General features: G+C 37.6%; 1 protein-coding gene across 4 annotated transcripts in view; it reads right to left on the reverse strand.

Moving 5' to 3' along the window:
- Positions 1–18,316, reverse strand: part of ANKRD28 (ankyrin repeat domain 28) — a 207,522-nt gene that overhangs the window by 111,053 nt on the left and 78,153 nt on the right. For 2 of the 4 annotated variants that reach the window (XM_043474781.1, XM_043474782.1), the window contains one exon: positions 7,553–7,636. In XM_043474781.1, coding sequence (XP_043330716.1) covers positions 7,553–7,636 — 84 coding nt within the window. Of the gene's footprint in view, positions 1–7,552; positions 7,637–8,761; positions 10,335–18,316 lie in introns of those variants that run through there. The other 2 variants (XM_043474783.1, XM_043474780.1) reach the window with 2 other exon arrangements.

Raw genomic sequence — 18,316 nt, forward strand, 5'->3', positions numbered from 1 at the left:
TGTGCATGTGTGCTCAGTCGTGTCCGACTCTGCAGCCCCATGAACTGTAGCCCACGAGGCTTCTCTGCCCATGGGACTTTCTAGGCCAAGAATACTGGAGTGGGTTGTCATTTCCTCCTCCAGATGATCTTCCTGACCCAGGGACTGAACCCACACCTCCTGCACTGCAGGCAGATTCTTTACCACTTAGTCATCAGGGAAGCCCCATCTATGGAGTATGTATCTCCCTAAATAAACCTTTCACTTAAAAAAAAAAAATTAATTAAATAAAAATTCTGCTTGCTCATCAGAATTTTTCTTTACTTGGTGAATTTATCTTATTACCAATCAGCAAGACTAAAAATAACTCAAATGTCCTCTAAGAGGAGGACTGATTAAATAAATTCTTATAAACACATAAGTGCAGAACTATGTGAATATAAGGAATAAGGAAGCTCTCTCCAGGCTAGTATGGACGAATTCTCCAAATACACTGGGGATAAAAAAAAAAGGAAAAATGGAGAAACATATATGTTAAATAAAAAAGTTAGTGGAATATAGAGGTAAGTCACCATAAGTTTCTAGCTGCGAAAACAGCTGGTTTCATTGGACAAAACCTCCTTTGTTTTAGGACTATCATAATAAGACATTCACAGACAACGACATGGAACACATGCTCATTTATGGATCCTGGAGGAAAGCTGAACACTGGTAAAGAAAATGTGAAAGTCTGAGGTTGAAACCTAGAAGCACTAGCAAGAAGAAAGGAGAGGTGCACTAGTCAGGGATGGAGAAACTACAGGGCGAGCCTCTCCAGGGAGGATGCCAAGCTGGTTCTGTCTCCAGTCCTTCCCTGCTTTACCCCGCGCTCAGTGGAAGCCAGCTGGGAACCGTGTGGGCACACGTGAGATGCGGCTGGGGGTCTGTGGCTCCAGTACTAACTACTGTTAAGAGCTGCAAACGACTAGGCACACAAGCATGTTGTGGGGACAGAGAGCACACACGATAACCTCCAGTAACTGAGAGAGGGGGCTGTGAACACGAACAGCCTGGTGGGCTGACAGCCAGCAGAGGCAACGGGTGCTCACCAGAAAGACGTACTAAAGATCAGGGCACTTCTGGGCAATTTCTAGGAAAGGCTAGAGAACCTGAAGAATGCGAGTGGGTGGAGTTCAGCAACTGTGTAAACTCTTGCTCACTGCTTTGTGTGAACTGCCAGCAATCTTATTACAACAACACTGAAGACAAATGATCGGCCTGTGTGACGTACATACACACATGTAGGTACATATATGTATTTGCCGAACAACTTCACCTGATAGAGTAAAAGCAACATCATTTCCATGATCCCAGAAAGTATTTTTGAAAGCTTAACAGATGTCAGTATTTTTTAAGACTACTTTGGCAAAATCAATCCCCAAAAATTTTCAATAAAAAAGTACATCTAAATTTAGAAACCAATATGCAAAATATACAAGGTAGCATTTTCAAAATTATCAAGCTTATAAGCAAGATCTACTGACTAGTTCTTAAATCAACTCTTCTGAGTTTAGAAGGGGTCACAGTCACAGAATTCAAAATCTAAGACTTCCTCTGATTTAAACACTAAAAGCACTGTTGGCTGGATTTTAACTACCCCTGGTTTGAAATGACTTTGAATGACATTTTTATCTAGCCAAAAACTATGGCACTAAGGGAGGCTTGTTTATTCACTCATTTGCAATGCTAAAATCTAACAGTATTTGATTATGAAATTTAGGATCACATTTGTATACAGAATGATGACATAACTTTTAGGGGAAAAAATCCATTTTTTAAACCATCATTGTTTTATGGCACTATTTGGCAAAAGAAACAAATATCTCCAATTTACTTTTTAATTTCCCCAGGTTCTGTCAAATCTACATAGGTCCAAATTCCTGAGTTTTTGTTTGGTCACCTATTGCTGGGATGGAAATGTCAACCTACCAACTTGACAAGATTATTGTGTGAGTTACAGCAAGTAACCATAAAAAGGTTTAGGCACATCACTGCCTCTGAATTACAAACTCTATATTTAACATGAATTTATATCACTGTGGATAGAAAAAACAATTCCTGCTTGTGGAAAATTTTCTAATAAGGCCATACCTTTTCTCTGAAATGTGTAATTAATATTTCAAATTATTTGGGCTCCATAATATGGCATTAAATTCTGCTAATACTAGGGAAAGGTATTATTATTATTGCCATATAAATCTGAAAACACAAATGAAAACTTCTGGACAAAAGCAGGAGATCATTCATCTGGAATTTTTAGAGCCTCACAAATTTGGGGTGTTTAAAAAACCATGAAGGCCATTAATGCAAACCTACACATTTTACAACAAAAGAAAAGTGAGTCCTAAAGAGTAAAATGGATTTGTGGCTCAGCTGGTAAAGACTCTGCCTGCAATGTGGGAGACCTGGGTTCGATTCCTGGGTTGGGACGATCCCCTAGAGAAGAGGAAAGGCCACACACTCCAATGTTCTGGCCTGGAGAATTCCATGGACTGTATAGTTCACGGGGTCACAAAGAGTCAGACACTACTGAGAGACTTTCACTTTCACAATAAGGTTAAGAAGACAGAAGCACTTAGGCCTTTCAAATTACATTCCTGTTCAAATGATCATCCTGTAAACTGTTCTCTACATTGTTGCTGTTCAGTCGCTCAGTCTTATTCAACTCTTTGCGACCCCGTGGGCGGCAGCACACCAGGCTTCCCTGTCCTTCACTATCTCCCAGTTTGCTCAAACTTACAGCCATTGAGTCAATATGCCATCCAACTGTCTCATCCCCTGTCACCCTTTTCTCCTTCTACCCTCAATCTTTCCAGCATCAAGGTCTTTTCCAATGCATCAGCTCTTTGCATCAGCTGGCCTGGCCAGAGTACTGAAGCTTCAGCTTCAGCATAAGTCCTTCTCAATATATTCAGGGTTGATTTCCTTTAGGATGGACTGGTTGGATCTACTTGCTGTCCAAGGGACTCTCAAGAGTCTCCTCCAGCACCACAGTCAAAAGCATCAATTCTTCAGTGCTCAGCCTTCTTTATGGTCCAACTCTCACATATGTACATCACTAATGGAAGAACCATAGCTTGACTATATCGACCTTTGTCAGCAAAGTGATGACTCTGCTTTTTAATATGCTGTCTAGGTTTGCCACAGTTTTTCTTCCAAGCAGTAAGCGTCTTTTAATTACATGGCTGCAGTCACCTTCCGCAGTGATTTTAGAGCCCAAGAAAATAAAATGTGTCACTGTTTCCGTTGTTTCCTCATCTATTTGCCATGAAGGGATGGGACCAGATGCAATGATCTGCATTTTTTGAATGCTGAGTTTTAAGTCCGCTTTTCGCTCTTCTCTTTCACTTTCTTCAAGAGGCTCTTTACTTTCTCTTCACTTTCTGCCTTAAGGGTGGTGTCATCTGCATATCTGAGGTTACTGGTATTTCTCCTGGTGATCTTGATTCCAGCTTGCATTTCATCCAGCCCCACACTTTGCATATAATGAGTAGGGTGACAATATACAGCCTTCATGTACTCTTTTCTGAATTTTGAACCAGTTCATTGTTCCATGACCAGTTCTAACTGTTGTTTCTTGACCTGCATACAGATTTCACAGGAGACAGGTAAGGTGGTCTGGTATTCCCCTCTTTTAAGAAACTTTTCCGCAGTTTGTTGTGATGCACACAGTCAAAAGCTTTGGCATAGCCAATGAAACAGATGTTTTTCTGGAATTCTCTTGCTTTTTCTATGATCCAGTGGATGTCGGCAATTTGATCTCTGGTTCCCTTGCCTTTTCTAAAACCAGCTGGTACATCTGGAAGTTTTTTTTTCACATACTGCTGAAACCTAGCCTGAAGGATTTTGAGCATTACCTTGCCAGCATGTGAGATAAGTGCAACTGTGTGGTAGTTTGAACATTCTTTGGCATTGCCCTTCTTTGGGATTGGAATGAAAACTGACCTTTTCCAGTTCTGTGGCCACTGCTGAGTTTTCCAAATTTGCTGGCATATTGAGTGAAGCACTTTCACAGCATCATCTTTTAGGACTGCAAATGGGTCAGCCAGAATTCCATCACCTCCACTAGCTTTGTTCGTAGATAAGCTTCCTAAGGCCCACTAGACTTCACACTCCAAGATGTTTGGCTCTAGGCAAGTGATCACACCATGTTGGTTATCCAGGTCATTAAGATCTGTTTTGTACAGTGCTTCTGTGTATTCTTGCCACCTGTTCTTAATATTTTCTGCTTCTGTTAGGTCCATACTGCTTTTGTCCTTTAGTGTACCCAATCTTTGCATGAAATGTTCCCTCGGTATCTTAAATTTTCTTGAAGAGTTCTCTAGTCTTTGCCATTCTATTGTTTTCCTCTCTTTCTTTGCATTGTTCACTGCAGGACGTTCACTGAAGAAGAGACGCAAAAGGCAACATAGGCAAGGAAAGATACACCTATCTGAATGCAGAGTTCCAAAGAACAGCAAAGAGAGATAAGAAAGCCTTCTTAAATTCTTTACATTATGAATATTAACCTGCCTTTGAATTTTTTTAACTGTTTCACCTATTTGGCAGACAGTGCTTCTTCCACATCTGAGTGACCTATTTTTCTAAAAGTTTGCTATTTCAACTGTTTTTAGGCAATCAAAAATCTTCTACTAGGTTACCTATCCAAACAACTCTTTCCCTTTATTCCTTCCTGAAAACGCTGATTCCCTTCAGATAGAGTTCAATAAATCCCTGATGATGAGCTTCCGTTATGCCACAGGACGAACCTGGTGATTAACAATGACTTATCTAAGCAAAAAGCTAATCCCATTCTACCTCTGCTGGTGGACCGGTCTACAGTGGGCTTGTAACCAAGGAATCTCGGGGAGTTTTGTAGGGATTCTGAAAAAGATCTTTTGCTTGATTAAAGAAGAAAAAAAGGAAATTTATAGAGAGTTTCCTTTCCAGTTTCTCTGGTTGTTTGTCTTGAGTGCAGGATGCAGCAGTTATCTCTTTACCAGGAAGAGAAAGCCAAGAGTCTCACAGAGAAACTCACCCAGGGCCATGATATTACTGTCTTAACCAATGCCCAAACACCCTGTTCTGGATTAAATTCCTGTATAAACAACAAACATATTTACTCAGATAGTCAACCACTTGTGGGCCAAAGTCTCCAAAAAGAAAACTCCCATATTTTCTAGTGAAATCATCTCAGGTACCTTCTACAATAAAAGACTTCCTTTCAGACCAAATTATATAAATGAATAATATTTTATATCAGTTTTTAAAAAATCAATTAGATACGTTACTAAGAAAGATGCTATTTAGTGGTCCACAGTATTCAGTACTTCAGGATATGACTCAAGAAGCTAACCTAAATTAATAACAATGTTTATTTAACAGTATAGAGACAAATCTGAACTCTTATACCCACTCTAAGTACAAAAACAAGTTTAAAAGATGTAAGTTTCAAAAAGATGTCATTCTCAAATACTCATTTGAATAAATTATTTTAGAAAACACTACTGTTGCACTGACATAAAGGTTAAAAATATTTTATTACCTATCTAGAATGAGTAGGTTTTATATTATAGAACAGTGTAAGTTTTATTACAAACATACACACTCGCCTGTTAAAATCCTATGCAATTCCTTATCATGGAGGATAAAAATAAGGGGAAAAAATTGCCATCCTAAGTTAGAAGAATGGCCAAAGACTTAACAAATATGATGAGGACAATACTGTCAACTAGCAAGAGTCATAGGAGTAAAGGAACCATAAAAAAATTGTCAAAACCCCATGGACCATTAAAGACAAAGTCCCCCTCAAGAAGGGTCTACTGATCTGAAACACTAACCAAGCTTTTAGTTCTAAGCGTGGTTCTATGTTTCAGACAAGAAATCAAGCTAGCAGATGTTAACAAACAAAATTTTAAAAGTAAGCAAAGAAAGGAATCTATAAGGAGAAAAGCAGAGACTAAAAGTCATAAAAGTTAAGAGGTCACATACTAGTTACAGCCACAGAACAGTTTCTAAGGACTTCACAGTGGAATAAACTGATTCTCAAAAACAATCTTTTGAGCATAAAACTTTTCAAATTTAAGATAATTTGATTATTGTAACAGAAAAGCAGTTGGCTATAACAAGGCTTTATAGAGATATTAACCATGGTTAGTAGGATTATAGACCAAACTTCCTCAACAAGATGAGATTTGTTAGTTCTTAAACAGAACTAGTTTTTAAACAAACAAACAAAAAATAGTATGTTAAATAGAACAGAATGCCTTTTTCTCCTTCTCCTAAGTCTATACCCCTACAATTATTTTGTCTTGAGTAGACTCTCCAGGACACCCCAATTATATAAAGTAACCAGCACTTCATTTAAAATAAATCCTGAATGAGGTAAATGTTTCCAATAAATATAAACTTAAACACAATGTTTAAAGGAAAAATGTAATGACAGCATTTTGGTTACATTTTAGAATGTGAGGATGAATCATTTTAGCTAAAGATTCAAATTTACTCAGTTAACTCAACCTTTAAATATAAGATACTTCTTATATCTACTTAACATCAAGTGGTCACGATAGCACTGTCCAAAAGAACAGGGGAAAGATGAGAGCTGGAGATGAGCTGGCAGAACACGGCTTTCTTAGAACTGGCCAATCAATTCCAGGTCATCTGTTTTGCTGTTGCTATAGGGACCTTATGAATCACGACTTCTCCCTACTCTCCATCATTTAGAGAACTGAATCACATATGAAAAAGATACCGAAAACATTAACTTCCAGTAAAAATATATACAGTAAAAAATTTGACTGTATTACAGTTAATTATATATTTTCACCCACCTCAGCTTAGTAAATTAAAAAGTTTCACCACTGGATAAACATACACAGAATTATCTACATACCCACTCTTTCCAAAACTGTCCCTCACGTCAGTCCTGAATATTAAATCCACTGTATCTTTAAAAGTCTGAAGAACTTTCAAACAATGTTTTTATTTACTGTGATACCCAAACAGATGCATCTTTGTGTATAATGTTTACCATGATTACTTACAGAAAGCAAATTTGACCTCAGAACCAAGTTAGATATATTATAAATTTAAGACATGTCTCTTATTTTAAGTTCACAAAAAAGAATCCTCATCTGAATATTTAACAGTGAAGTGTCATGATGTCTATAACTTACTTTCAAATGGGATTCAGAAAAAGAAAGGAATAAATAAATGTGTAGTATAATAATAACTTGTGTAATTATTGGAGAGAAAGCAAATATGGCAAATGTTATCAATGCTGGAGGTTATATGAGTATTCAAAGAAGTTTTTCAACCTTTCTGTGAAAAATTTCAAAGTAAAAGGTGGGGGGAACAAAAATCCTTCACTGACTCCTAGTTGTCCTAGGTTTTAGTAATTACCCTGAATACACACGTCCAGTCCTTTCCTTTTTGCCTTAAGACCTTTCTACTTTGCTTAAAAAAACTTACAGAATTGTGTTATGTCTTTTAACAAAAATCATCAACTCTAGCAAAGTACGCTTCAAGGCTGGTATCAGTGAAACTGTTTTACCTGAAAGTTAACATCTTCTTTCTTAAATATTAGTGCTCGAACTTCATCAGGATCTCCATTAAATATAGCTTGCACCAGTGAGGGCTAAAATACAAGAGAGTAACAAAAACATTAATCACACCACATGGACGATTCTAAAGCTATTTCCACATAACTTTCAAATCTAAAATTTTTCTTTCCTATCACAACAATAATCACTTGGCTTTTGACATGAACCAAGTTTCATGAAGTCAAATCATATGAAAGTACAAGATTCCTCCCTGGAAAAAAGAGTAGGCCTAATTAAAAAAAAAAAAAAAATCAATTCCTTATGACCAAAATTAGGTAGTATAATAAGCATAATTAGATTTTACATGAGTGGAAACCTTTTGTTTATACAGATGGTAAAAAGAAAGTATCTTCCAAATAAATACAAGTTAGACATTTCAACACATCCTTGCAGGACACAACTCGTCAAACCAGCAGTGTGACAAGGAGCCCAGAGGAAGGCCTCCATGAACAGCTCTGTCTCGGGCGCCCGAATAACTCGCATGAGTTAGCATTACATGTGTAAAGATAAAAATCCAAAGGAAACCTGACAGTTGATGAAAATCACTGCTATTCAAAGATCAAAAATTACTGTAAATTGAGTAACATGAAGAGGCAGACACATGCATGTCTAAATATAACAAGTTCTTAATCAACGATATAGCCTCGCTGATAAGGTATCACATTATACTCTAACAAAAAGTTAAATGACAAAGTTTTAAACATAAAATTAAAGATGAAGTCTGATTCTTTTTCTGTAACAGCCCTGCATGTAAATATACAAAATTCACTACAGAGAAGGCTGTGCCTCCGTGTTGCTGGCAACAGTCAACTTTGCTAAAACATACAGTTCCTCATACTTGCTACATCAGTTTCTAAAACCACAAAGTAAAAACTGAAATATGGGTGCTGTAGCCTACTATCCTCAAATTATTTTTTAAACTCATTTTAAGAGATTAAGAGATAAAGTCTGAAATGTTATCTAAACATCTGAAAAAGTGAAAATAGGAAATGTGTGTATTTATACACAAGTAATATTGCATCATACTCACACACCTATATTGCTTTCACTTGGGTTTTTAATGAAACTAGTGGAAATTAACTTGCATTTATTCTTAAAAAATAAAATTTACCCTGCTAGTTCAGTAAAAGATAGTAAACATATAAACTCTCGTATCTTACCAATACATTTCCCGAAGGTGGAGAATGTAGGGATTTATTTTCCTGTGGCAATTTAGAAATGAATGCAGGAGACTCATCTTCTACCTCCTCCAAAACAACAATACACACTCGACTCATTCGTTCTTTTAAAAAACTGAATTCTAAGCTATGTGATAAAAGTCACAGTTGGAAGAGCACAAGTAGTTTTTCCTCCTCTTCTGTACAGCACTCAGAATCATTCTTTGAAAAGCACAACTGGTTTTTTTTTTAAAGTTAATAAGTACTATCAGAAAAACTAAAGCTTAAAATTATAACTACATAACTTCCTAAAAAAAATAAAATAAAATCCCAAATTCTATTATTTTCTGTCTGGTTACTGTAAAACTTAAAAGAAATTTCACATCAACATGTCAAGAACTAAAACTGAGTCCGGAACAAGTTCATTTAAAAATATTTTTCTGCTACCAAAATAGTCATATTACTACTCTGTTTTACAGAAATTCACTTGCATAAAAAGATCACTGTTTGGGTGATAGCACCACACACAACAGAATAAGACGAGAAACAAGTGCTGAGACAGATGATCACAGCTATACCCACTCCTGCCTGCAAGGTCATAGTTACCAGCAGCTGGCTTGCTTATCACTGAAAATAAAATATGAAATCTCACTATTCGGTTTCCACTTCTAACTTGTCTTCACTTCTTCAGCTTCGCTGGTTTAATACAGATACTATCCAGAAAAAAGAAAAAAAAAAAATGCAGCTAGAGCTCTCAAAATGTTGCTCAGAGGTTGACAATTCTTTCTGTGTTTGAGAAAGAAAAAAAAAAAAAAAACACTCTGCATTAATAGCAAAGCTGCAGTACATTTACATGCAATGAGTCAGACCACAAGAGACAATAGGACTCTTGGTACTAGAATACAGCTTGATTAATCCAGATATTCCATATAAGAAAAGAAACAGTTAGCTTAATTCCCATCGACAGCACAGGAAAGGCAGAGTGTTCATTCTTCCTCCATCAGGCAGTGGTCTGTGGCTGCTCCAGCAAAAGGGCACAGGCACCAAGCAGAAATGGTGTTAGCGGAGAATCCTAATGGAACAGGCAGGCTGCGAAGGAATTAGAAGGCATTTGAGCTCAAATTACGGCTTCAGGCTTTTCATTTTTAAAAAAGAGAGGGAGAGAACTCCAGTAGTTTATCATTCCAGTGTTTTCTTTGATCTCCACATGAATGCAGCTTCCATCAAAGAGTCTTCATTCAGAGGAAAAAACAGCAGACTGTGCATCTTCTCTGAGCCAACTACTTTATTCAATCATCTGCCTCTGTGCCAATATAGTTTCCTTCCACTGTGAAAACCGCTACAGTCTTCCTTTCCAGTCGATTTCAGATGCTTTCCTGTTCCTCATATGATCTTGCAAACCGCCAGTGACACCTCCAAATAAGTAGTAGGTCCTTAAATAACAGAGAACCTCAGGATCGGCCCCACAGAAGCATTCCAACTGAGCAACAGTCTGAAGAGCAAGGACTGCAGAACCGCAGGATGAAATGCCTAGTAATGCTCACATGTTACACTTACCAGAGAGCTGAGCTACTGCTCCGGATGTAACTTCCTCTAGCAGGAGAAAAAAATAGTGCGTTTGGACAGCCTTCACAATTAGAAGGTTCATGCCAGTTCTGTGACTAATCCAGATCAAACCAAAAAATTCTATAACTGAAAAATGAGTGCGCTTTTAACATTTTCCACTAAAAGCCACAAGGAAATCTGGTGTACTGCCTCTGCTGACTAACACTGGTTTTAGCAAGTAAACAATTCCAAACAGTTTAACTGCTTTCGTATGTTACAATATGGCAAATGTTTAACCCTATAGTGACAGCTGCAGTGAGAATGTCTGCAGTGAACCCATAAAAGAGAACTAGAGATGGAGGAGTATTTTATAAGACTCTAAATACCATACACCCAAGGTTTTCTTCCTATTTTCTCAAGACCATTTTTAATCTACTAGATGTATGTTATTTTCAACAATGTAAAGTTTATTTTTAATCTACTAGATGTATGTTATTTTCAACAATGTAAAGTTTAAACGAAAGAAATTTAAGATTCACTAACAATTTCTGAGTTGTTAAATTTAGTCAACCAAATCATATTTTGAAAGAGAAAAATGAAAATTCCATATTGGAGAAATTCTAATTATAAAATTCTACTAATCACTTGAATTTCACAAAAGAAACAATACTGTCTTTCCATCTGGATGTGCAACAAAGCCTTAAAATCTGTCAAACAGCTACATAAATCTATTGTTTCAAGTCCTTGGTAGTGAATTATCTACACGTCAAAAAGGTAAAGGGTTAACACAAAGTAAAGAATCTTCTGCCTCCCTATAAAAGTAATTATCCTGAAGCTACGAATAAGTGTCAAAAACAACCAATTTATAGTTGGTTTTCTCTGTTCCTCCCCGTTTCCTGGTTTACTCAAGGATAGGGTTATTTTCCCACAGAAAAATGACAAAGAAAATACTATGATTCCTCCTCAATCTTTGTTCTTTCATCTGTCAACCAGCATTTTTATTAATAAACATAATAGCTATTCTAGAACATTTGTGATGTGCTAGATGTTACATTCTCATTTAATATTCACAATGGCCTTGCTACATTCCCATATGTAGAGAGAAAAAAAAAGGCTTAGAAATTATTATATCCATAGTTGGCAAATTAGTAAAGTTGTACCTAATTGCAAACACATGCTCTTTCTAATCTACTCTGCTTCCACTGACTGTACGCATACACCCTCATCTAAGAGTTATGCAATCTATAATACCAGACTACGAATGTGATATTAGAAGACAAATAATCTAAATGATTGTGAAAAGTTTAGGTAACAAAGGAACATACTATTTACGGCAATAATAGTCCCAAACAAGTTATTTTTAAATAGGTACTTCAGGGCTAGTGTTACCTCACACACTTAAGTCAGTTGACTTATCACAACATTAAAAAAAAAAAAGAAAGAAAAAAATCCAGCATAATATAAACAAGAAAGCCAGAATTTAACAACAAACTCCATTATCAATTTACGAAAAAACCTATAACCCTAACATAACTGTATTAAAATACTAAAATGTGCTAAAATTTCACTTAGTTATTTTAAAAAATATAAATGATTTTAAGTCAAATTAAAGACATGCAAGTATTCTGACATGCATGAAACCACTATAGTAACAATATACTGTCACTGTCAGGGGGCTTCGCCCCCCAAACAAAATCTCTTTTTATATGGACAATTTTAGCTTGGTAAAGTCTCCAGTATATAAGTTCACCTACTTAGACCTAGGCAGGTACACCCTGTTTTCTTGCTCTAGGTCAAATTCCATACTTTGGTTTTTCCCAAATGGAAAGCAAGCTCCTTGAAAGCAGGGGCTATGTTACATACATATTGTTTCCTCCAATATCTTCCATCTGTAAATAATTTCACTGAAATAAATTCTATTATGTCATAAGACTCTGGAATAGAGTGGCAAAAATAGAAAAGACAAATGGGGGTAGGATTCATGTATTTTAACCAGTAAACATGGTGGTATTAAAGTGCAACACAATGAATTTTGTGCCTCTAGTGGGAGAGCAACTTAAATGTGTAAGTTGACAGTATATAAAACAATGATGGTGAATGACAGTTAAAACTATGGGCTCAGCAGTCAGCCTACCTGGAGCTCAGATTCCAAAGACAAAGCTGTGTCTTTGAGCAAGCTGCTTTAGTCCTTGAGTCTAAGACTTAGACTTCTAAGAATAATAATCTCCAGAGATTTTTACCTTGGAGACACACTGTAACAGAACAGTGATTGAGAAGATAGGCTCTGTAACCAAACTAATCTAATCTGGCTTCCTACTAAGAAACATAACTGTGTGACCTTGAGCAAGTTACTTAACATTTCTGTGAATCATTTCAGTATCTATTAAAGAGCTGAACAGAATCTATTCATGGTGTTATTAAGAGCAAAGTTTAAAATGAATATAACAGTATTATTACAGATACTTAGGATAGGTAAAAGATATTCCTTGTGAAACCCTGGATACTGACAACCTTCCCTTACTAGGGAGGTGATTCCCTTCAGGGGTCAGAGATTCTACCCTGTTACTAAGTTTCCACCCTTTTCAGGCCTCTAGAGACTGCTAGAAACTTCTCTTTACACTCCAGTAACCAGACTAGTGCTTACCAAGTGTTATTGAGGGAGAGAGCAATAAACTTAGGCAAGAGGTTTTTGTATTCCTCCACATTCATTGTTTTACACAGCCTAGGGAAAGAGCAAGAATAAAAAGTATTGGCTCATAATACAGTAAGTTATTTAAAAAATACTGAAATGTTATGTTAACAGTGCCATACAGCGCTGTCTCACATCTCCTACTGAATATGACAGGCCCCCTAATTTCAAGGAATTCACATCTTAAAGGAAAAGGACACAGGTAAGTGAGTACTGAAAAAACTGCCGTGGTTTAGTCGCTAAGTCCTGTCCCGACATTTAGCGACCCCATGGACTACCCCAACTAGGCTCCTCTGTCTGTACTGAACAACAATACTGGAGTGAGTTGCCATTTCCTTTTCCAGGACATCTTCCTGATTCAGGGATCGAACCCAAGTCTCCTGTATTGGCATGAGGATTCTTTATCACTGAGCCACCAAGGGAAGCCACTGAAGAAATTAGGAATGGAGAAAAAAATTATGATGAAAAATTGACAATAACTATGCAAATTTAACTCAACACTGGGTTTTCTGCTATTTTCAGTTGAACAATGCAAGAAAATGTATTTTTTTTTCTTGAGGCATTTAATTTTTAGGCCATATCAGATTAACTTTTTAATAGGCCAACAATTTCAATGACAACTTCATAATCCTTCCATTCTTTAGATTAAAACGTATCCTCTCAAAAGCTTACTCCTACTTTTCACACAGAGTCAATTCATGGAAAAGCTGGCTCAAAATTCTCATTTTACTGATAAAAAGTTTAACATCCTGGAAGATTATTTTTAGGTTCCCCATTTTGTTACAACAGAATTTTTCTTGACACAAATGATTTTTCTTTTCTAAACAGCCAACCCAAAGCTCATCTTATCTCTTACAAATTCATAAACTCCAGATTGATTATTACAGAGTAAAATATTTTATTGAGGGTATGCTAAATGATTACTCTGCACCAAACTAGTCTGAGTATTAAAAAATAAAAGCTTGTGGTAAAAAATGGTGGGTTCAAACTATGTTTCAGAAACACTTCTCACAGTTCAAGGATCCTGAACAATCCTCTTGAGTTACATGCCTCCCCAGTCCATATACTTAGGAAAAAGTCTTGTGAACAGGTTTAAAAGGAAGCAGGGTGCGAGGAAGCAGGGTGGGGGGATGAGGTGCAGAGAATCAAGAAACAGTTGCTCTCTAGGCTACTGGTCAGATTTCCACAGATTTGCACAGCCACTGCAAAAATGGCACTATATATTTTTTTAATGATGAATTCAAAATCTCTGAAAGAGATCAAATTTAATTCTCCATGTGTAATGTATTTACCAACTAGGAAAAGGTCAGTTTTCATTCCAATATCAAAGAAAGGCAATGCCAAAGAATTGCCAAAGGCAATACCACACAATTGCACTCATCTCACACGCTAGTAAAGTAATGCTCAAAATTCTCCAAGCCAGGCTTGAACTTCCAGATGTTCAAGCTGGTTTTAGAAAAGGCAAAGGAACCAGAGATCAAATTGCCAACATCTGCTGGATCATTGAAAAAGCAAGAGAGTTCCAGAAAAACATCTATTTCTGCTTTATTGACTATGCCAAAGCCTTTGATTGTGTGGATCACAATAAACTGTGGAAAATTCTGAAGGAGATGGGAATACCAGACCACCTGACCTGCCTCTTGAGAAACCTGTATGCAGGTCAGGAAGCAACAGTTAGAACGGGACATGGAACAACAGACTGGTTCCAAATAGGAAAAGGAGTACGTCAAGGCTGTATATTGTCACCCTGCTTATTTAACTTATATGCAGAGTAGATCATGAGAAACACTGGGCTGGAAGAATCACAAGCTGGAATTAAGACTGCCAGGAAAAATATCAATAACCTCAGATATGCAGATGACACCACCCTTAGGGCAGAAAGTGAAGAGGAACTAAAGAGCCTCTTGATGAAAGTGAAAGAGGAGAGTGAAAAGTTGGCTTAAAGCTCAATATTCAGAAAACTAAGATCATGGCCTCTGGTCCCATCACTTCATGGCAAATAGATGGGGAAACAGTGGAAACAGTGTCAGACTTTATTTTTTTTGGGGCTCCAAAATCACTGCAGATGGTGACTGCAGCCATGAAATTAAAAGATGCTTACTCCTTGGAAGGAAAGTTATGACCAACCTAGACAGCGAATTAAAAAGCAGAGACATTACTTTGTCAACAAACATCTATCTAGTCAAGGCTATGGTTTTTTCCAGTAGTTATGTATGGATGTGAGAGTTGGACAATAAAGCAAGCTGAGCGCCGAAGAATTGATGCTTTTGAACAGTGGTGTTGGAGAAGACTCTTGAGAATCCCTTGGACTGCAAGGAGATCCAACCAGTCCATCCTAAAGGAGATCAGTCCTGGGTGTTCATTGGAAGGACTGATGCTGAAGCTGAAACTCCAATACTTTGGCCACCTGATGCGAAGAGCTGACTCATTTGAAAAGACCCTGATGCTAGGAAACACTGAGGGCAGGAGGAGAAGGGGACGACAGAGGATGAGATGGTTGGATGGCATCACCGACTCAATGGACATGGGTTTGGGTGAACTCCAGAGTTGGTGATGGACAGGGAGGCCTGGCGTGCTGTGGTTCATGGGGTTGCAAAGAGTTGGACACGACTGAGTGACTGAACTGAACCAATTTTCTAATGTTTACCCAATCATACTTCTAAAATAGCCAATGTTATCTGAAGACCTCAAGTGGTTTCAACCTACCAGTACTGTATAATGATAAATAATAAACTGTTAACCCTTTCATCATTAATATTACTAATACTTCATAGTGCTAACACATTTAGTTCAGTTGCTCAGTTGTGTCCAACTCTTTGTGACCCCATGGACTGTAGCCCACCAGGCTTCCCTGTCCATCACCAACTCCTGGAGCTTGCTCAAGCTCATGTCCATCAAGTCGGTGATGCCATCCAATCATCTCATCCTCTCTCGTTCCGTTTTTCTCCTACCTTCAATCTTTCCCAGAATCAGGGTCTTTTCCAATGTGTTCTTTGCAAAGACCTATATTTTGCACCCATTTTTGCCATTTTCCATTAAACTAGAACATACAAGTTTTCACACAACAAAGACAATACTTCCCAGTTTCCCTTTAGTGAGCAGCCACAGGACAAACTTCTAACCAGTATTTTAAGTAGAGGTGTCATGTGGCTTCCAGAAAACTTTCTAGAAGAACAAATGGCATTATCCATCCTGTTTCCTGGAACATGAAAGATTGGCCACCATCTTAAACCAAATAAGGACCAGAGTCTAGCGTAGTGGAAAAGCAGGCTGAAGGGGCTCTGGGTCCCTGAGGACTCCGTGGGACAGAACTGCCATGAAAGTCCGAGACTGCCTACTTTCTGAAAAGTAGAAGTGTTAGTCGCTCAGTCATATCCCACTCTTTGCAACCCCATGGACTGTAGTCCACCAGGCTCCTCTTTACACGGAATTCTCCAGGCAAGAACACTGGAGTGGGTATCCAGTTCTTCTCCAGGGAATCTCCCTGATGCGGGATCACACCTGGGTGCTCTGCACTGCAGACAGATTCTTCACTGCCTGAGCCACCAGGCAAGTCCACTTGCTTCCTGATTTTTGTGTTAGAGAAAAATAGTTCTGCCTTGTTTTGAGTCACTATGATTCTCAGTCTCTTTTCACATGGAGCTGAACCTAACTCCAAAAGAGAATCTTGTTCTTTCTTTAATCATCAATCAGTGGGCACATACCCATCCAGCCCTGTTCTTCTACCATTCACACTCTAGTACATGTTATAGCCACTTAAATTTTCAATAGATGAAATGCATTATAAACATTAGCCACAACAAATTTAATAGAAACAATCACTTATATACAATAACTTATAAACACAAGCCACAAAAAATTGAACAGAAACAATAACTGACCAGAAAACAGCTTGAAGAACAACCCACTATATTACACTGTATAAGCAAAGGAAAATCAACAGAGGGAAAATGAAACAAGTATTTATCACACATATTCTTGTTGAATCCTCCACTACCATTGGTGGGTACTATTTTACAATTTATATATTGAATATACAATTGTATATACAATTTATATGTTGTAAATGGAGGCTCAATAACATCCAGTCAGTCAATGACTCATCCATTCATCTGTATTTATTCATCATCTACTATGTGCTGGGCTTTTTTCTGCTAGGTCGAGAAAACAAAATTATGAATAAAAAGTCAATCTGTGTTCTGATGAAGCTTACCCACAAATAAATATTGCAAAACTAGGAACTATGACAAACTGTAGAAGGAAAACAATTTTGGAGAGGAAAGATCTAAAGGAGGTCCATGTGGTTGGGGCAGCGATCATGAGGGACAAGGGCAGACGCAGCTGGAGAAACAGCAAACTCAGCTTACCCAGGGCTTTGTAAACCAAGTTATAAAGTCTGTATTTTTTTTTTTTTTTGTCATACATTGATATGAATCAGCCATAGATTTACACGTATTCCCCATCCCGATCCCCCCTCCCACCTCCCTCTCCACCCGATTTTCCTCTGGGTCTTCCCAGTGCACCAAAGCCAACACCGAGCACTTGTCTATGGCATCCCACCTGGGCTGGGTGATCTGTTTCAATAAATAGTATACATGCTGTTCTTTTGGAAATATCCCACCCTCACAATTCTCCCACAGAGTTCAAAGTCTGTTCTGTTATTTCTGTGTCTCTTTTTCCGTTTATTGCATATTAGGGTTTATCAATTACCATCTTTCCAAATTTCCATTATATATGTTGTTAGTATCTGTTAATGTTCTTTATCCTTTCTGGGCTTTACTTCACTCTTGTATATTAATTAGAGACATACACAGTTTCATCCATCTCATTTAGAACTGATTCAAATGATATTTTTTAATTGGCCTGAAAGTAAGTAATATTATGTGTGTGTATATTTTGTACCACAGCTTCCTTATCCATTCGTCTGCTGATGGGCATCTAGGTTGCTTCCATGTCCTGGCTATTATACACAGTGCTGCGATGAACATTGGGGTGCACGTGTCTCTTTCAGATCTGGTTTCCTCAGTGTGTATGCCCAGAAGTGGGATTGCTGGGTCATATGGCAGTTCTATTTCCAGTTTTTTAAGAAATCTCCACACTGTTCTCCATAGCGGCTGTACTAGTTTGCATTCCCACCAACAGTGTAAGAGGGTTCCCTTTTCTCCACACCCTCTCCAGCAATTTATTGCTTGTAGACTTTGGGTGGGATAGCAGCCATTTTCCTGATTGGCGGCGTATGTAATTTTGGTACTCATGGGTTTTGATTTTGCATTTTCCTTAATCAAGAGTGATGTTGAGCATCTTTACATGTGGTTTGTTAGCCA

Source organism: Cervus canadensis, chromosome 7 (genome assembly GCF_019320065.1).
Source record: "Cervus canadensis isolate Bull #8, Minnesota chromosome 7, ASM1932006v1, whole genome shotgun sequence".
NCBI classification, from domain to species: Eukaryota; Metazoa; Chordata; class Mammalia; order Artiodactyla; family Cervidae; genus Cervus; species Cervus canadensis.